Source organism: Acomys russatus, chromosome 11, assembly GCF_903995435.1.
Source record: "Acomys russatus chromosome 11, mAcoRus1.1, whole genome shotgun sequence".
NCBI classification, from domain to species: Eukaryota; Metazoa; Chordata; class Mammalia; order Rodentia; family Muridae; genus Acomys; species Acomys russatus.
In genome coordinates, this window is record NC_067147.1 from 61,968,366 (window position 1) to 61,988,173 (window position 19,808).

The window sequence follows — 19,808 nt, forward strand, 5'->3', positions numbered from 1 at the left end:
GTGCCGCCTCTCGCCACCCTCCTCCCCGAGTCCCGGTGCCGCCGCGCAGTGAGGCGTGTCCCCGCCCCCCCAGCAGGTGAGCCGCAGCTCCTGTCGGGGGGGGGGAACCCGCCGGGCGGCGATGACACGCGTCACCCCCCGTCCCGCGCCCGCCACTTGGTAGCGCCCGTGACGGAGCCCGCCCGGGGCCTCCCACGCGCGCCCGCCCGCCCGCCGCGCATCCCGGAGCCCGGCTCTCACGTGCCGCGCCGCCCGCCCGCTGACGTCACCGCGGCCCCGCCTCCCCCAGCGCCCCGGGCCGCCGGCGGGGGCCGCCCGGCGGGGGAGTCAGTTGCGGCGGCGGCGGCGGCGGGGAGCTCGGCGGAGGAGGGCCGGCCGGGGCCATGCCGAGGAAGAAGCCCTTCAGCGTGAAGCAGAAGAAGAAGCAGCTGCAGGACAAGCGGGAGCGGAAGCGAGGTCAGGGAGGGGGCGGGGCCGCCGCAGCCGCAGCTCGGGAGGAGGGGTGTGCCGCCGCACGGCGGGCGGGTGGGGGGTGGGCTCTCGCGGTCCCGCGTGGGCGGCCGCGGTGAGGGTTTCCCCGCAGTGGCGGGGATGGGGGGGCGGGGGAAGCTCTGCTGCTTGTACCGGTGTACCGGGCGCCGTGACGACCTCCGGGCCCACCCGGTTCGGAACTGGGGCGCGCGCTGGAGAGAAGGAGGGGGGGATGGAGCCTCTGGAGAAGTCGGGGCAAGCCGGAGGAGAGCTCGTCCCACCGGCCCCGGGGGCGCTGTAAAGTACCCCAAGCATCGGTCGCGTCACCGGCCTCCTCCCCTCAGGGCTCCAAGATGGGCTTCGCTCCAGTTCCAACAGCCGCAGCGGGAGCCGGGAGCGGCGGGAGGAACAAACGGACACCTCGGATGGGGAATCCGTGACCCACCATATCCGCAGGCTCAACCAGCAGCCTTCCCAGGGGCTGGGGCCCCGAGGCTACGACCCCAACCGGTGAGCCAAGGAGAAGGGCGCCCTGACCCCTGGGCACAGCGAGCGCGGGGCTGGAGAGGCTGGAAGCCACGTCGTTTCTCTCAGGGATGGGCCCCGGTCTGGCCTGCCTTCCAGCGGGGCTGTCAAGAGTTTGTCCTAGAGGAGGCTTGGCCGAGTTGCCTGCGGAGGAGAAGCGTGGTCACAGGACACACACCACCCCCCCCACTAGATGTGCGGTCCTTCCTCCCTCAGATACCGGCTGCATTTTGAACGGGACAGCCGGGAGGAGGTGGAGAGGAGAAAGAGAGCGGCCAGGGAGCAGGTCCTGCAGCCGGTCAGTGCCGAAGTGCTGGAGCTGGACATCCGGGACGTCTACCAGCCTGGCTCGGGTGAGTGAGGGCGGGCCGCGTGGTGGTTGCCATCAGCTGGCTGAGACGAGAGGGGGTCCGCAAAAAGTCTTCATGCTTGTTGGGACTTTTTTTCTTTTTCTCTCTCGCGTTCCCCAGTCCTGGACTTTCCCCGCCGGCCTCCTTGGAGCTATGAGATGTCCAAGGAACAGCTAGTGAGCCAGGAAGAGCGGAGCTTCCAGGAGTACCTGGGGAAGATACACGGGGCCTACTCGGCCGAGAAGCTCAGCCACTTTGAGCACAATCTGGAGGTGACAGCGGGGTGGGGGTCCTAGACAGCGTCCTGGGCTCACACAGGAGGAAGACTCTTAAGACGCTTTCCCTTCTGATCTCTTCAGACGTGGAGGCAGCTGTGGCGCGTGTTAGAGATGTCCGACATTGTCTTGCTCATAACCGACATCCGACATCCGGTGAGTACTTGGAAAGCTTTGCAAGGGGGACGGGGTTGGTCGTAGTGGGGGCTGAGGTCCTGTGTTGGCAGGTGCTTGCCGGAGGTCAGCCTTGCATGCATTCCTCGGCCGATGCCCCCTTGCTTTGTGGGATGGGATCTCTTAACACACCTGTCTTTTCTGGGTGCCTGGTAACAGCAGCTTCCTTTGTTGCTCAATTCTTTAGTGAGGAACCTTTTTTCCTTTGTTGTGCTCTGCTGAGGATGAAATCCTGGGCCTGAGCGTCACCGCTGGGCTGCACCCACAGCCCGAGCACCCGGCATCTTGCCGTAGCCTGCCACACCCCTGCTGGCCAGTTGGCCCTCTGAGATAGAGCGGTGGAAAGTCCGGTGTAGGGCTCCAGGGAGTCCCACCCAGATTGCTAGGGTGGTGGGTGGAGCCATAGCCTGCAGCCCCGTGAACCCTGGTCTCCTGACTGCCACCTCACTTGACCTGTACTGCACAAAGGGAGGCCCGTGGGCGACACTTAGGTGGGAGATCCTCAGTGAATGCACACGTGTGTGTGCAGTTGGAAGTGTGCAGGTGTACGTCCATATGCATGCACCCTCACGTGCCCGACCCTCAGTCATACATGTTTGACACAGGTGTGTACACAGGTGCACATACTGTTGTGCATGTCGCTATGCATGCGTATACGCTCACACAGTCACGTGCACGTGGAAGCAGGTGCTCTCCCTTACCCGTCCCCATTCCTGGTCCTGACTGTCACTACCTCAGCGTACTAGGTGTGGTCCTGTTTTCCATTTATTTCTCTCCCATCACAACCTGCAGGAAGCTCCACGAGACTTAACTACACTGACACTGATTTGCCTTCCTGGCTCTGTATTGCTGCTTTACTGTTTTCACCCACAGGATCTATTTCAGACTGGGCCTCCCGCGTCTGCTGCGCCTGGTGGGCACACTCTGGGCTCACCTTCTGTCCTTCCACCCAGGTTGTGAACTTCCCCCCAGCACTTTACGAGTATGTGACTGGAGAGCTTGGGCTGGCGCTGGTGCTGGTGCTGAACAAGGTGGACCTGGCGCCGCCCGCCCTCGTGGTCGCCTGGAAGCACTATTTCCACCAGCACTACCCTCAGCTGCACGTCGTCCTGTTCACCTCCTTTCCTCGGGACGCTCGGACTCCACAGGAGCCTGGGAGTGGTGAGTGGCGGGCTCTGCAGGGGTGCCTGGGGGCTGATGGCGGGAGATGCATCTTCACTCTCTCATCTCAGTCCTGAAGAAGAGTCGAAGACGAGGGAGAGGCTGGACCCGGGCGCTGGGGCCAGAGCAGCTGCTGAGAGCCTGCGAAGCCATCACTGTGGGGAAAGGTGCGTAGCCCTTGGCGGAGGCCTTAGGGGAGGCTCAGGGGCTCATGTCTGGACCATCCCTCTGTTACACATTCTTAGGGAAGTTGTAGAATAAGGAACAACGTCACGGTGGGAAAGAGAGAGGCAGGAGTGGGTGGGGCCTCTGTGGTTTGGTGCCCTGGGTCTTTTTTTTTTTTTTTTTTTTTTTTGCTTTTGGTTTTCGAAGACAGGGTTTCTCTGTGTAGCCTTGGCTATCCTGGACTCACTTTGTAGACCAGGCTGGCCTCAAACTCATACAGTGATCCACCTGCCTCTGTCTCCTAAATGCTGGGATTAAAAGCATGCACTATTGCACCTGGCTGTCCTGAGTCTTCCTAGATGCTCAGGTGGAAAAGACATTTGTGACTGCAGAGTGGGGTTCGCTGAAGGCCGGGAGAATTCTGGTCTGCGGCAGTATCTGCTGGCACTCTGCGATTCTCAGCAATGCTGATGGCGTTTGCTCTGTGTTGTCCATAGTGGCCCAGGGGTGAGGGAACCCCCTTTATTATTTTCTTCAAACAGTGGACTTGAGCAGCTGGCGGGAGAAGATCGCTAGAGATGTGGCCGGGGCCTCCTGGGGTAACGGCTCTGGGGAGGAGGAGGAAGAGGAGGATGGGCCAGCAGTCCTGGTGGAGCAGCAGACTGACTCAGCTATGGAGCCCACAGGCCCCTCCAGGGAGCGCTACAAGGACGGGGTGGTGACCATCGGCTGTGTAGGTGAGAACCTTCGTTGCATTGTGTCTCAGCACCTGTAGAGGAGGGAGCTAGGCTTCTTTGGGCTGCAGGTTCTTCAAAGAGCGGCTTCTGCTGTGTTGGGTCTTTTTGTTTGTTTGTTTTTGTTTTTTCAAGACTGGGTTTCTCTGTGTAGCCTTGGCTGTCCTGAACTCGTTTTGTAGACCAGGCTGTCCTCGAACTCACAGCGATCCACCTGCCCCTGCCTCCCGAGTGCTGGGATTACAGGTGTGAACTATCACCACCCGGTTAGTACAGGGATTCTTAAGTCACAGCAGGAGGGCAGCAGGTGTTGGCTTCCCCTGGGTAGGAGCCCCTGTCAGTGTGGGCATGGAGTGCCTCTCTGGTTAAGGACTGTCACAAGCTGGGCGTGGTCATACTCACCTTTAATCCCAGCACTTGGAGACAGAGGCAGGAGGATCTTAGTGAGCTGAAGGACAGCCTAGTCTACAGAGTGAGTTCCCAAGCGCACTTTAATCCCAGCATTCAGGATGCATGTCTGTTCTACAAAGAGTTCCAGGACAGCCAGGGCTATTACAGAGAAACCCTGTCCTGAAAATCCAAAACAAACAAACAAACAAACAGTGAGTTCCCAGCCATTAAGGATTTCACGACGAGACTCTGTCTCAAAAGGGAAGGTGAGCTTTGTTCTGCAACCAGTAGAGCAGCAGTTTTCAACCTGTGGGTCGTGACCCCTGTGGGGGTCATGTAGCCTTTCACAGGGTTTTACATCGGCTAGTTAACATTACAACCATAGCAGCATCAAAATCCCCAAAATCCCAGAAATGAAGTAGCAACAAGAACAACGTTACGGCTGTGGTCACCACAGCGGGAACCACTGCGGTGGAGGGAAAAGACTGAGGACAGCCTAAGGTTTCCTCTCCCTTTGAGTACAAGACATGAGAGGAGCCCTTGGTAATTTAATACCTCAGATATCTGTGGGGTTTTACTTTGTTTTAGATTTTCTCTTAGTTTTTATGTGTGTGGGTGTTTTGCCTGCATGTATGTACATGCAGCACGTGTGTGTCTGGTAGCTGCAGAGGCCAGAAGAGGGCAATGGGCCCCCTGAAGTTGGGGGTGTGGACTGTTGCAAGCAGATATGTGGGTGCTGAGCACAGAAGCCAGGTCCCGGAGGAGTAGTGACTCTGCACCCTGACACGTTGCTCTAGCCCTGGCTGTTTGGGGTGTCAGGAAAGTTTGTTCTTCCTGCTGAGTGTGGTGGGGGGTGGGAGGGACAGGAAGGGAAGAAGAGGGTGCAGAGCAGCCAAGAGCTGCTTGGGTGGAGCTAGGTACGCTGCTCAGCCTGTTTCTCCAGAGTTTGGGATGCTGAGGCGTGAGGATTACGAGAGGTTGAGGTCAGCCTGGACTTGTGCTGAATTCCAGGCCAGCTCAGGCTACAAGTGATCTGTAATAAGGCCCCTCCCCCCAACACACCCAGAGTTGCTTAGAGGGAGGAGATAGAGGTGGGGGTGGTGAGACGGAAGCATGATGTGAAGGTGGAGAAAATGAGATGCTTCCCTTGGCACACGAGAGAAAGCAAGGCGTAAAGAAGTTTTTCTTGGTTAGTTTTAAAGCCTGATCGGCCGGGACTCCTGGGCTTGAGAACCTGGGAGAGGAGCTGGGGGGGGGGGGTAGGTAAGGGTTTGGAGTTTAGGAGAGAGAAGAGAACTGGAGACCGGGGTGTGGTGGGCCAGGCTCTCAGTGTCAGGGGCCACTGGGCAGTCTGTGGAGCAGTTAGTGCCATGGATGGGAGGAGAGAGGTGAAGAGAAAGCCGAGGATTGAGGCAGAGCCAAGGAAGGGAGAAGGGAAAAAGGCCAAGGAAGAGTCTGGAAGTGAGGTGAACACAGAAGACTCATGTCTGAAGCAGGCCTGAGAGCTATTGGAAGCCAGAGGAGGGAGCCACGTGAGGGCCACCCCAGAGAAAAGTGAAACAGCATCACCCGCGTAGCTCCCGCTGGATGCAGGGCAGGGCTGCAGACGCACCTCCCAGGGAGATGCTGTGCTCAGGGGACTCTGAGGCTGCTGTGTGTTCCTGTTTGTGTTCAAGTTGTACAGTCACAGGTGAACTGTGACAAACATGCTGAGTCCTTAGGGTTGTAGGTTTGTTGTGTGGAGGCTTTGGTTGTTTTTGAAACAGGGTCTTCCTGTGCAGTTTAGGCTGTCCTCAGACTCAGAGCTATTCTGCCTCAGGCTCTGAAGTACTGGGATTACAGCCGTGTGTCACCACTGTGGGCTAGGAGGACAGAGTATTCTGGTCAGAGGGAGCTGCTCCTGTGTCCCCTCTGCCACCCTTGGAGAAGAGGTAGCTTGGTGTGCTGGGGGGGCGCCGGCCCACTTGTGCACATGCCTTTAATCCAAGTTGCATTCCTCAGGGCTCGGCTTTTTGTTTGTTTCTTCTATTTTGCTAGGATTAAAGGCGTGTGCCACCATGCCTGACTAGGGCTCAGCTTTTATCAGGTGACTGAGACGCAGGAAAGCCAGGACCAGGAGTTCAGGGTCAGTGCTAGGATTTGCCAGAGTGCTGGATGCTGGGCCGTGAGGTGGGTCGCGTGTAGCGCCAGGCTCACTTGTCTATTGTTGTAAATAGACGCCTCAACTAAGGCAGTCTGTATTTAAAAAGATGCTTACTTGGGATCAAGCTTCAGAGGGTGAATTGCTGACCCTAACAGGCGCTGCGCAGTGCCTGACAGGCAGGAGGGGCAGGCTGGGTTTGATGTCGATGTTGACCTGTGACCTTTGGGGGTCACATACATCCTGCAGGTCACATACTTAAGCTTCATAACTAGCAACATTACAGTTATGAAGTAGCAACAAAATAGTTTTGTGGTTGGGAGTCACCACGGTGTGAGCAACTATATGAAAGGGTGGTAGCATTAGGAGGGCCGAGAGCCACCGTCCTCGTCCTTCCTAAAACAGCTCCGCCAGCTAGGGACCAAGCACTCAGCATTAAGAACCGTCTCACTCAAACCTCCACACGGTGCTACCACGCTGGGGTCTGCTCTGTGCATAGCCTTGGGCAGCTGATGCAGAGAGGAGTGAGTGGTTCAGGCTCCGAGGGCCTGAGTGGGGGGTGGGAGCTCTGTGCAGGGGTGGGAGCCACCTGGACAGTCATGATGGTTCTTAAGAGGTGCGGGTGTACCTGTGTGGTGGGAGGGGTCTGCCCTGTAAAATGAGCGGACCCCCAAGAGGCCAGGGCTTGGGCAGGGCCACGGCTGTAGGTGGGGAAGCCAGAGCTTGTCTGGCTTGGTGGCTGTGGTACCGGCTTACCGCGAGCTGTCCTCCTGACAGTCCTGTCTGGCCAGAGTGAGAGCTGTCCTACAGCTGTGTGCGCTGTCCCCCCTAGGGTTCCCCAATGTGGGGAAGTCCTCGCTGATCAACGGACTGGTGGGGCGGAAGGTGGTGAGTGTCTCCAGAACGCCAGGCCACACCCGGTACTTCCAGACCTACTTTCTCACCCCCTCTGTGAAGCTCTGTGATTGTCCAGGCCTTATCTTCCCCTCTCTGCTGCCCAGGCAGCTGCAGGTATGTGGTATAGGGGCCTGGAGGGGAGGGGAGAGGGCGTGGACCTGAGGAAGGTGCTGAGTGCTGTTTCCGCAGGTTCTGGCTGGAATCTACCCCATCGCCCAGATCCAGGAGCCCTACACTTCCGTGGGCTACCTGGCCTCCCGCATCCCTGTGCAGGCCCTGCTGCACCTGCGCCACCCAGAGGCCGAGGACCCTTCAGCTGAGCACCCCTGGTGTGCCTGGGACATCTGTGAAGGTGAGCGGGCTTCATGCTCTGCCTTTCCTCTCCTGTCAGCCTGCCCTCTCCACTCAGTCTGGCCTCAGAGGAGGAGCTGTCTGCTTATTCCTAAATTTCTTTCCTCTGCCACATTCAAGACCTCTAGGCTGGGCTGTGTGGCACCCTGGAAGGACTGTGGGTGCGGGGCTGACGGGGCTGGGACCTGGTTCACGGGCGTCCCTACTGTCACTGTTTCCTCCCTTTAGCATGGGCAGAGAAGCGTGGTTATAAAACGGCCAAGGCAGCGCGGAACGATGTGTACAGAGCAGCCAACAGCCTCCTTCGCCTGGCGGTGGACGGCCGCCTCAGCTTGTGTTTCCACCCCCCTGGTTACAGTGAGCAGAGAGGTGAGAGCCACGTGTTCTCCTCCATCCCTAGTGAGGGCTGTGGACCGCAAGGCCAGACAGGGTCACTCTGGGCAGTTCTGATGCTAGTTTACTGATCTGCAAATGTGGGTGATGCAGGTGGCTGTGGGGTGTGCGCAGCACTTGAAGTGTCGCCTTTGTCTCCTCTGCACCGTCTCTTGCTCAAACACTTCCTTGTGTCCCTCAGGCACCTGGGAATCTCACGTAGAGACTGCAGAGCTGGTGGTGCTGCAGGGCAGGGTGGGGCCAGCAGGTGATGAAGATGATGAAGAGGAGGAAGAGCTAAGCAGCTCCTGTGAGGAGGAAGGCGAGGAGGACCGGGATGCTGATGAAGAGGGAGAAGGAGATGAGGACACGCCAACCTCAGGCCCTGGGTCCTGCCTGGCTGCCCGAAACCCATACGCCCTGCTCGGCGAGGACGAGTGCTGAGCCCCCACCCGGCACCTCTTCCCCTCTCCGTAGCTTTGCTTTTGGACTGAGCTGGAGGCATCTTCCCTTTGCCACCCTGATTGTGAATAAAGATTGTCTGCTTTGTAGCCCCGTCCCCGTTCCTAGCTGGCCTGTCTTCCCCATTCTCTTTGGGAAGCAGGGCTACCCCGGGCCTGGGCCCACTCCCCACGCAGCACTTGAATCCCGGTGGGCAGAGGAGGGCTGAGACAGGCGCACCGGGAAATAGCCCTCCTTTCCTGCACTTGAGCACTGTCCAGCGCCCCCTGTTGGTGAAGGGGCCCCAGGAGGTGTGTCGTCACGGGAAGTTTTTTGTTGTTTTTTTTGTTTGTTTGTTTTTCGAGACAAGGTTTCTCTGTGTAGCCTTGGCTGTCCTGGACTCACTTTGTAGACCAGGCTGGCCTCGAACTCACAGCGATCCGCCTGCCTCTGCCTCCCGAGTGCTGGGATTAAAGGCGTGCGCCACCACGCCCGGCTGTCACGGGAAGTTTTTATAGGAATTTTCCAGATTCAGACATTTATCAAGTCTGTTTCTAGGCCTGCGCTAAGTACAAAACCCTTTTCTGTGATGCAGGAGCCATGACCCAGACCTCATGGGGCACAGACTTTTGCCCCACTTTTGAGGTTCTCCAAATTCTGGGAACTCATGGAGTATTTACTATCCTGGAACTTAACTGATACCGAAATGTAAATATGACAAAAAGCTTATGAAAATTAATGAGATGTGTGCAGGCGGGAACTTACTGAGCTGCAGCTGACATCCACAGTGGCCAGAGCAGCCCTTTGAGTACAGTGTCGGGTTTTACCGAGACTGGCAGCTAACCCTGCTGCGCTGTACAGAACCAGCACCAGAGCCCACCCACTCCGCTCTGGGATGGAGCTCAGGCTGTTCCAGGCCTGAGCGAGCCAGAAGCTGGAAGGTGGCTGGGACTCTTCAGTAGTTGTCTGTATTCCAGAGAGCCCTAGTCTGAGTTCTTGGTGATAGGATGGGGCAGCCTGGCCCACCTCTCCACAGTGCCATCACTGATCTGCCTATCAAAGAGAAAGGACCTCCATTGAGAAGGGGCTGGGGCTCTGGCCTCGCGTTCCCACAAAGTTTACTCCCTTCAGGGGCTGCCACGAGGACCCAAGTCCAGAACCTACACTGCACTGGTATACGGAGCTACAGCATGTGACTGTGTGTGCAGGTCACCCGGGTGCTGGAGAAGAGGGACAGCCCAACTAAGAAAAACCCAGTCTCCAATCTAGGGCTTTCAGCTGCACAACAGTAGTCAGAATTTGAGTGTGCCGTGTGCCCTGCCTGCTTGTTGCTTCTGTTCAGTCATCTTTGACTCCCGAGGCTTGACATCAGGAGCCAGAGACCTCACAGGAACCAGTGTTCTTTTAAGGATTGCATCTCACCGTGTAGACCCGGACTTGCAGGGTAGGGTAAACCAGGCTGTCTTTGAACTCACATAGATCTGGAGAGAACTCAGGCAACTCAGTCCCAAACAAGCGGGGTATGTCCCCAGTCACTGTCAGTGCCTTGCTTATTTTATAGGAAAATAACAGCAGGCAAAGCCGTCGGAAAACGGAAGTCAGGCCCTATGTCAGTGCCTGAGGCTGGGGAGGAACTGAGTGCAAGAGCGCCCAGAGCCCTCCCTGCTCTATCTTGGGTAAGTGGTGACCATCAGTGGGTACCTGGCTGTGGTGGCCTGGGGCTCTGGCATGCAGCGAGCCAGCCTAGCACAATCGTCAAGTGGTCGATGCAAGAGCTTTGTTCACAGAGCACCCATTCAGAAGCAGGGTGCCGTGTGGTCCGGGTTTATCCAGCCTAAACCAATGCTGCAGTCAACAAAAGCTAGTTGGAAACTGCCAGAAGTTGTGGGACAAATATCAAGTGTCTAACTCCAGCGGAGCATAGAACAACCAGCCACCATCGCTGACACAACATAGTCGTGCACATGTCGTGGGACTGTCGTGGAGGGTGAATAGCGCTATGATCCCCAGGGAACTCGTTTACCCACTGAGCACTTGCTGAGTAGCACCTGTCAGTCACAGCCCTTTGTGGAGTTCACGGTTTATTGAGTGATGAAAGCAATAAAGTGGACATTTTTAAGTGTGGTGAGTACTGGGAGAAGAGGGATAGGGAAGCCCCTGGCATCCTCAAGCAGAAAGTGTTGGGACATGGCTGGAAGCTGGCATCATGTGGGAACAGAGGGCAGAGGGCAGTGACTTCCATCACTTTTTAAGACAGCCTCTCACTGGGCGTGGAGCTCATTGACTGGTTAAGATGGCTGGCAGGGTGTCTCCTATCTCAGAAGTGCTAGGGTCGACGGTGTGCTCCGCAACAGCTGGCTCTCTGAGTGCTGGTGCCCTGGCCTCAGTTGGTCAGGCTTGTGAGCCATCCTACAGCCCAGCAAGCTGGGTCTTAGAGCAGTCATGCAAGGCTGAGAAAAGTCAGCTGCCCCAGGTGCTGTGGGAACGCAAGTCAGAATGAACGGCCTACAGGGCCAGAGAGGTTCACCCTGAGGCCAAACTGAACACTGGGGGCAGTGAACGCAGGGGTGGGAGAAGAGGAATAGGTCACCGACAGAGAATTTACAGACGCCTGTCTGGTGAGAGAAGCCAGCCAGTTAGAGAAAACTAGGACTGCTGAGGGGAGGAGGAGAGAAAGCCAGGAGGGAGATGCTGAAGGTGATGACTGTGTGTGTTGGGGGCGGGGGGCGGGGTTGATCACTGAGGTGTAATGGATCCATCGGGGATGTGAGCTCGGAGGCCCCAGATACAGCGGAACACTAAGTTATAATATAGTGGGCGGAGGTGCGGGCACCGGAGTAAGGATGTCACCGTCAAGGAACGCGGCTCTGGGGTGGAGAGAGGCGCAGCCATTTACAGCACTTGCTTCTCTTCCAGGGTCCCCAGCACCCACATCCAGCAGTTCACAGCCGCCTGTGACGGGTGTGACGTTCAGCCATGTGCTGAAATATTTACTCACGTATCAGGTAGCGAAGAGTAACTGCCCCAGCAGGCAAAACATCAAGCAGGCTTGGGTAACGGCTCCTCCCTCCGCACTCGCGGCTCCGCAGTGCCACCTGCTGGTGAGGCTGCGTCATGGCGGCACTGCGCTGGTAGAGCAAGGTTGAGGTGTGCGCCTCTAACCCCAGCGCCTCAGGCTAAATAAAAGACCTCAAAAAACAAAAATTATCCTTGAGCTGTAGCGTTGCTGCTCATTAAGACCATTTCGCTTCATTCTTCAAGGGCTTTTAATTAAATATTGAGGCGGAACTTGAATGATGACAGAGTTCGGATTTATTTTGTATTTTCTGCTTTTGTTGAGACATGTTTTCTCCGCGTGCCCTTCTCTGTCTGGACCTCTCCCTGTAATCCGGGATGGGCTCCGGAGTGCTGGGAATAAAGGCGTGGGCTACCTGTCACTGCCGGGCTATAGAGACAAACCATTAAGATATAGCTAACGTCGGCTCAGCTGTGCTGACCTAGCTCTTAATCCCAGCACGCAGGAGGCAGAGGCAGGCAGGCGGATCACTGTGAGTTCGAGGCCAGCCTGGTCTACAGGGCGAGATCCAGGCAGCCAAGGCTACACAGAGAAACCCTGGCTTGAAAAAAAAAAAAAAACCACACGCTCACTACAGAGAAGAAAATGACATTAACACCTCACATAGGCAGCACAGACTCGACTTGCCCGGACGCTCTGCTCTGCCACACTAATTTGCACGCTGTCAAACACATCTGTTTGCCCTGAGCCCCCAAACGCCGTGGCCAGTGCCGACACTTGTTGGACACTTTCTTTCTTTCCTCAACCACTGCCAATCCAGCTGCAGGCATCTCTAGATAACCGCTTAGAGGCGCCATGTTTAACGAGTTTGGGTTTTCCGAGAGCGTTTCTCCGCGTAGCCGCCCTTTGACGACTGAGGTGTTTGAACAGGTGGCGCCGTTAGGAGGCGGGGCCTTGCCGGCGGAAGTCCCACCCCCGGTGGGTGGTCCTTGGAGTTTTTAGCCCGGGTTGCTGCTCAGCTCTGTTTCCGTTCTGCAGTACCGGGTTCGCCATGACAGCCTGTCTGTGGTCCTTCTTAGCCGGTAAGCCTACATAAACCTTTTAAAGTTGCTTCTTGCCAGAGATTTCGGCTACCAAAGCGGGAAAAGATTGCAATCCTCAAGGCTTTCCAACCAGGAGCGCCTCCTATAGTGTTTTTTTTTTTTAACTTTCTCTGCTCAGTTAAGCTTACTTAGTAGACTTATTTATTCGGGACAGGGTTTCTCTGTGCAGCCCTGGCTGGCCTCTTATTAGACTTTAATTTTCCAAGCTTTGGTTATGTAGGTATAATCGACAAAACCACGCACGCTTGAAGTATATAACATGGAGTTTTAAGAGACGTTGTTTAGGGCGGCAGCGGCGGAGATGCTCAGTCGGTGAAGTGCTTGCCTTGCAGCACACAGGACCTCTGAGGTTGATCCATAGAAATCGCGTAAAAAAAGAAGCATCTGAGTGTGGCGGCCGGCGTATGAAAGTCCAGCTGTGAGGAAAAGGCAGGCATCTCGGGACCACTGAGCCAGTCTAGCCTAATTAGTGAGCTCCGGGACAAAGAGCAACTTCGTCTCAAAGAAAAGATAGTTGTCCTGCACGCCACACCTTATGAAGGAGATGGTAGTGCGCCCGCTGTGCGCTCCTCTAATCCCAGCGTCAGGAGGTTGAAACGGGTGGACCTCTGAGTGTGAGGTCAGCCTGGTCTGCACAGCCAAGGCTACAGAGTAAGACACCGTCTCAAGAGAACAGAGATCAGTGGGCGTGAGAGGGGGACAGTGTGGTCAACAAAATACGCTCTACCCAATATGTTTTGTTTTGTTTTTGAGACAAGATTTCTCTGTGTAGCCCTGGCTGTCCTGGACTTGCTTTGTAGACCAGGCTGGCCTCTTAACTCACAGCGATCCGCCTGCCTCTGCCTCCCAAATGCTAGGATTAAAAGCGTGCACCACCATGCCCAGCTCCGCTTTATGCAATATGAAAAGGTCTTTTTTTTTTTTTTTTTTTTTTTTTTTTTTAAGACAGGGTTTCTCTGTGTAACAGCCCTGGCTGTCCTAGACTCGCTTTGTAGGCTACCGGGCAGACCCAGCTGAGAGCTGTTGCCGGGTTCTCAATATAGCAGTGCTGGTTTGCTAAGGATACTGATGGGAGAGCCTGAGCCCGCTGCTTCCTCAGAACCCTCTCTTCTCTCAGGAAATTCACCTTCCCAGACACATTAGCTGTTTAATAACAGCTTGCTTCATAAGGAGCTGCTGTCCCCTGGGCCCACCCCATCACTTCTCATTGTTTCTAGACCAATCGTGAACGTAGACTAACGGGATTTTCAGAGAAGGACAGCCACACTGAAGAGTAGCGGGGTTTCTGCTCACTATCCCCCACCCTGCCCATCACCTGTGTATGCCTGGGTGTGTTCTCTGGCTGGGGCCAGACCCCCTCTCACCACATCTGTCACCTCTGGGGGATGCCATCCACGCTTATGGTCAAGGTTCTTATGTTTGTGTCCTTCTCCCACGAGGTGATGGAGCCCAGGCCCTGGCACGTCACAGCAGCCTAGAGTGTTTCCCGATTGCATGCCCTGATAGACCAAGACCAGGTAGTCGACAAACTGGCCCCTGCGTGGGACACCTGGCCTTCAGAGAGCTTTTCCTCCGGCCCTTTCTTTTCTGTCAGTGGGAGAGAGTGGAATTCACGCAGCCCCTCTGTGTTTTCTGCAAGTCCTCTTATGGTGTTGCCTTTGTGGCTGAAGCTGCTGGGCACTGATGAGGTGCTCAGGGTACCACTACTAGGGCACACCAGCAGGCTGGCAATTCTAGACGGTTGTCTGGTGCCACCTAGCCGTGGCTGCTATACAAGTGTTCTGCCCTTGACATTGGGACCCCCTGGAAGTGGCGTCCCAGTGAGTCTGGGGTGCAGGCTCGACGCTAAGGTGTCTTCGAGTCATCTGCAGTTTGAATAACTACAGTGTGGGAAACGTACATAGGAACCGTGGGCCAAGGGCACTGAGGGCAAAACAGACGTGGCCAGGTTGACTTTGTCAACAGCGTGCCTGTCTTAGGTATGGGCCGTGGTATTGTTACTCTGGCCACCAGCCAGCTGAGCTGATTAACCAGATTATCTTGTCTTTGGCTGAGATATGTAGACAGTGTGGTTACAATGCCCTGAGGTTGGTGAAGGGAAGCCTCCCTAACGGGGCAGAACTTCGGCAACGTACCTAGCTGCCCCTTGAGATGGAAGAAGAGATGCGAAGGTGTGCCGCTTCGCCTACAGCTACTGCGTTGTCAGGATGGTCTAGGAGCGTGCAGAGAATGAGACTGTAAAATCAGTGACCAGTTTGAAGAACGAGCCTTCAAGAAGACTTACCAGAATGGCCACTAGAGGGCAGCGTCTGACAGGAGGTTGAGTATCAGCCGGGAAGGTTGGCGTGGTTGTGGCTCCAGGCTGCTGGAGCAGAGGCGGGGTTCTCTCACAGGCTGGGCTCAGCCTGCCAAGGGTGGAGGATGGATCTGGCCAGAGTTCTGGAGAGGAGCAACGAGTTTTTCAAGCTTGTAGCCTAGTTATCTTGTTTTGTTTTGTTTCGTTTGTTTTTTTGAGACAGGGTTTCTCTGTGTAGCCCTGGCTGTCCTATACCCCCTTTGTAGACCAAGGTGGCCTCCAACTCACAGAGATCTGCCTGCATCTTCCTCCTGAGTGCTGGCGTTAAAGGTGTGTGCCACGACACCTGGCTTGCTTTCCCTTTTTAAAAATTTATTTATTTGCTGGGCATGGTGGCACACAGCTTAATCCCAGTACTTGGGAGGCAGAGGCAGGTGGACCTCTGTGAGTTCGAGGCCAGCCTGGTCTACAAAGCAAGTCCAGGACAGCCAGGGCTACACAGAGAGACCCTGTCTCAAAAAAAAAAAAAAAAATTATTGGTATTTTTGTTTCAGTACTGAAAAAAGGTAATAACTACATTTAATAGCTATTTTCTGACATATGACTTACTCAGTTACCTTCATCACTCAGTGTGGTGGTTTGAATAAGGATGCCCCCCCATCATCAGCTCATATAATTGGATGTTTGGTTCCTAGTTAGTGGACTGTTGGGAAGGATTATGGGGTGTGGCCTTGTTGAAGGACGTCAGTCCCTAGGCGTGGGCTTTAAGGTTTCAAAAGTCCATGCCAGGGCCTGTCTCTGTTTCTCTCTTGCCTGCAGCCTGTGAATCGTGATATAAAAGCTCTCAGCTGGGGCTGCAGAGATGGCTCAGTGGTTAAGAGCACTGTCTGCTCTTCCAGAGGTCCTGAGTTCAATTCCTGACAACCACGTGGTGCCTCACAGCCATCTGTAATGAGATCTGGCATGCAGGTGTACATGCAGGTAGAGCACTCATATACATAAAATAAATAAATAAATCTTAAAAAACAAAACCAAGCCGGGCGCGCCACTCCCAGCACTCGGGAGGCAGAGGCAGGCGGATCGCTGTGAGTTCGAGGCCAGCCTGGTCTACAAAGTGAGTCCAGGACAGCCAGGGTAACACAGAGAAACTCTGTCTCAAACCCCACCACCACCAAAAAAACAAAACAAAACAGAAACAGAAACAAAGCTCTCAGCTACTTCCCCACCCCTCCCCTCACCCCCCATCCCCCACCTTCCTGCAGGCTTGCTTCCTCTTAGGATGGTAATGGACTAACTGGAACTGAAAGTGAAGCCTCAGTTAAGAGCTTCCTTTTCTTTGTAAGCGTCTCCTTGACCACAGTGTCTCTTCAGAGACACAGAACAGTGACGAAGACACTCAGGGATTTCTGACTTAGCCTAAGAAGTCCACTGCCATGTCTCAACATTCCGGGTCTCTGTGGTTCAAGTGAGACGCAGCATGGGTGACCGCCAGCTCCCTGGGAGTGGCAGCGTGGGCCGCATGGGGCCTCCGAGCACTGTGAGGAGAGAGAGTCGGCTCTGTGTCCTATTGGCTTTGTTTTCTTCCTCTTCTTTTGATACTGATTAGATTCCCTAATGTGGCTACACTGTTACTTTATGCAGGGTACCGCCCGTCTCCTGCTGTGCCTTGTGTTTGCTTAAACAGAAATTAGGGTAACAGATTGCGTAGCTACTGGGAAAACTGGGCAGGTGAGAACACTTAGTGGGTGAAGGCACACACCACCAAGCCCTATGACATGCGTTTAAGTTCTTGGGTCCACATTATGGGTAGAACTCACTTCTACAAGTTGTCATCGGCCTCCACATGTGCGCCTTGGCACCAGTGTGCCAAGTTCCTAATAGAGATAACAAAAATAAACACCTTTAGAGACTTCATATATATACAAAACGTGTGTCAGTAGTTGAAAATAAAACAATTATGGAAGTTAGCTTGTCATTTTAGTACTTTAAATAATAAATATAACTTTTCAGAGTAACCACTTCAGTGCGCACTTCCGTGGCAGTGAATCATGCGTGTTTGTGTGACCACCCCTACCATCTGTCCCCAGAACTTGTTCATATTGTAAAACTGAAACTCTACTCTGAAGGAGAGATGAACATGTTTGTTGTTTAGATCACAAGTGGGGGATGAGAAAAAGACCTGTGAGAGAGCAGGTGATGTTTATCCCCTTAGAAGTCGAACCACCGTGTGGGGGAGATGGGCTGTTAACCAGCTGAAAAACATCCCTGAACAAATTCTGAGAGGAGGTATAAATGTGAGCCAGAAACAAGAGGTGGGGCCTTTGGAGACTTGAGATAGTTCTGGCTGTTCATCTCTCCACTTCAAGAAGCTCCTAGAGAGAACTGCTCGAGGAAAGGCTTTGGGGCTCCGGGCTCCTGCTGAGGTTCCAGGTTCTGGTTATTCCAGGTTCCAGCAGAAGAAATCCGGCTAATTACACTAGGAGAGTTGTTCCTGAGAACTGATATCCTTACGGTTTCATTATTGTGTTCTTTTCTTTTCTTTTTTTTCAAAGATTTATTTATTATGTATACAATATCCTACCTGCAGGCCAGAAGAGGGCACCAGATCTCATTATAGACGGTTGTGAGCCACCATGTGGTCACTGGGGATTGAACTCATGACCTTTGGAAGAGCAATCAATCGGTGCTCTTAACCTCTGAGCCATCTCTCCAACCCCCATTATTGTATTCTTTAATCTCCTTTCCTCTTGGTTAGGTTAGTTGGGTTATAAGTGAGGTACTCTCAGTTAATAAGTTCATAATAAAAATAAGAAAATTGAGCTTACAGTATTCATTAAACAGAAACTTCTCATTTCTCTCTTCCACCAGCACCTGTCAGCATCATGTGAGCCGCCTCCCAAGTTGCAGATTTCTGCCACTCCCGTTTGTTGTCAAGGCTGACTGATAATAATAACCATTACACCCCGTGTCTTTCTTTTCTAAATCACCAGCTTTACTGTTTGCCCCCTTGTGCCTGTGAGAAAAAAGTTTGGAGTCCTCGTAAGATTTTTGTTTGTTTTATGTTTATTTTAAGTAAATCTTTGTTTAACTTTTACTTTTATGGCCAGGTGTGGTGGCGCACGCCTTTAATCCCAGCACTCGGGAGGCAGAGGCAGGTGGATCGCTGTGAGTTCAGGGCCAGCCTGGTCTACAAAGTGAGTGCAGGACAGCCAAGGCTACACAGAGAAACCCTGTCTTTTTTTTTTTTCTTTGAGACAGGGTTTCTCTGTGTAGCCTTGGCCATCCTGCACTCACTTTGTAGACCAGGCTGGCCCTGAACTCACAGTGATCCACCTGCCTCTGCCTCCCGAGTGCTGGGATTAAGGCGAGCGCTACCACGCCCGGCAAAGCCCTGTCTTGAAAAACCAAAAAACAAAACCCATTTACTTTTATTGTGTGTGTGTGTGTGTGTGTGTGTGTGTGTTTGTGCACCATGTGTGTGCCTGGTACACTGGGAGGCTCTAGGGCTGGAGTTATAGAAGTTTGTGATCTGCTGTGTGGGATTGAACTCAGATTCTCGATAAGAACAGTCAGTGTCTTAACTGCTGAGCCATCTCTCCAGCCCCTTATTCAGTTCTTTGACACAGGGTCTCTCTCTGTGTGGCCCTGGTTACTTGCTATGTAAACCAGGCCATCCTTGAACTCACAGAGATCTGCGTGCCCCCGTCTCCTGAATGCTGGGACTAAAGATGTGTGCTACCATGCCTGCCTAAATACAGGGTTCAAGTTGTCATTTCACCACACCTTGGTGACATTAACTTTGTGAATATGAGTTGGAGTAGACAAAATTTGGGCCCCATAGCACACCATCAAAGAAAGAAGGAGAGGCTGGGCTTGGTGGCGCACGCCTGTAATCCCAGCACTCAGGAGGCAGAGGCAGGCGGATTACTGTGAGTTCAAGGCCAGCCTGGTCTACAAAGTGAGTCCAGGACAGCCATGGCTACACAGAGAAACCCTGTCTCAAAAAAAAAAAAAAAGGAAGAACAAGAAGAAAGAAAGGAGGAGAGATGGCTCAGTGGTTAAGATCACCAGGCTGCTCTTCCAGAGGACCTGGTTTCTAACCCTAGCACTCATGGTGCCTCACAGCTATCTGTAACAGTTGCAGGGCCTCTGTGTGATGCCCTCACACGGCTTTCCCAGGCACAGACATTCATGCAGGCAAAACACCTGTGCACATAAGATATCAAAATAATACAGAGAAAAAAATAATTAAAAGACATTTTGGGGGCCCAAGAGAAGGCTCAGTGCGCCAAGGACGAGGTGCCAAGCCTGCTGACTTGTTTGATTCCCAGACCCCACGTGGATGGAGAACTGACTCCCACAAGCTGTCCTCTGACCCCGACCCATGCACATACACACAATAAATGCACATATAATAAAGATCTTTTAAAAATCATTTTCTCCTTTATCCGCTGGCCTGCACACTTACCAGATAAGGAGGCTGCCTCACACGTCATTCCTTCCCACGCCCTGTGTGACCTCTGCCAGCGAGGGGAATTCCACACTCAGGCCTTCCCAGCCTGTTGCTTCCCCGGCCTCTTTAAAGGTCGTGGCTAGCTTCTCTTACCCATATACTCAGTGGGGCACGGTCCCTTAAGTAGACCTGCGTTGTCGTCGTCCTCCGCACACCCGCCAGAGCCACATTTTAGCACCTCCATCACACATCTTTCTGGTGGTTTTCTCTCTAGGCCGTTGCTTTTTTGTGTGGGGGAGGGGGATTGTCACACACACTTTCCGTGTCCCTCCCTCCCAACTGTGCTCTGCATAGTTTCTTGATGTGTCAGTTGCTCAAATGTAGGCTGTGTGTGCAGCAGGGTGATAAGCCTGGTCCTCACCGCAGGGTGCCTGGTAGTCAGTCCCCACTATGACTAAGAGAGTGAAAGCCAGCTGCACAGTCCCCTGGTGGTG

At 54.1% G+C, this 19,808-nt stretch overlaps 1 protein-coding gene across 1 annotated transcript; it reads left to right on the forward strand.

Annotated features, from left to right (window-relative positions):
* Window positions 1–340: 340 nt before the first annotated feature.
* Window positions 341–8,449, forward strand: Gnl1 (G protein nucleolar 1 (putative)). The gene is made up of 12 exons (XM_051153644.1): window positions 341–456; window positions 816–981; window positions 1,213–1,349; window positions 1,467–1,618; window positions 1,706–1,777; window positions 2,749–2,956; window positions 3,028–3,123; window positions 3,664–3,858; window positions 7,218–7,396; window positions 7,472–7,634; window positions 7,862–8,002; window positions 8,208–8,449. The coding sequence occupies exons 1-12, from the start codon at window positions 384–386 to the stop codon at window positions 8,447–8,449; spliced, it is 1,824 nt and encodes a 607-aa protein (XP_051009601.1). The 5' UTR covers window positions 341–383.
* The last annotated feature ends 11,359 nt before the right edge of the window (window positions 8,450–19,808 follow it).

Excerpts from the sequence above, each read along its gene's own strand:
- Gnl1 (XM_051153644.1), top strand. The coding sequence starts at position 384 with ATGCCGAGGAAGAAGCCCTTCAGCGTGAAGCAGAAGAAGAAGCAGCTG. Across the intron at positions 1,778-2,748 it reads TAACCGACATCCGACATCCG|GTTGTGAACTTCCCCCCAGC; the intron begins GTGAGTACTTGG and ends CCTTCCACCCAG. Across the intron at positions 2,957-3,027 it reads TCCACAGGAGCCTGGGAGTG|TCCTGAAGAAGAGTCGAAGA; the intron begins GTGAGTGGCGGG and ends CTCTCATCTCAG.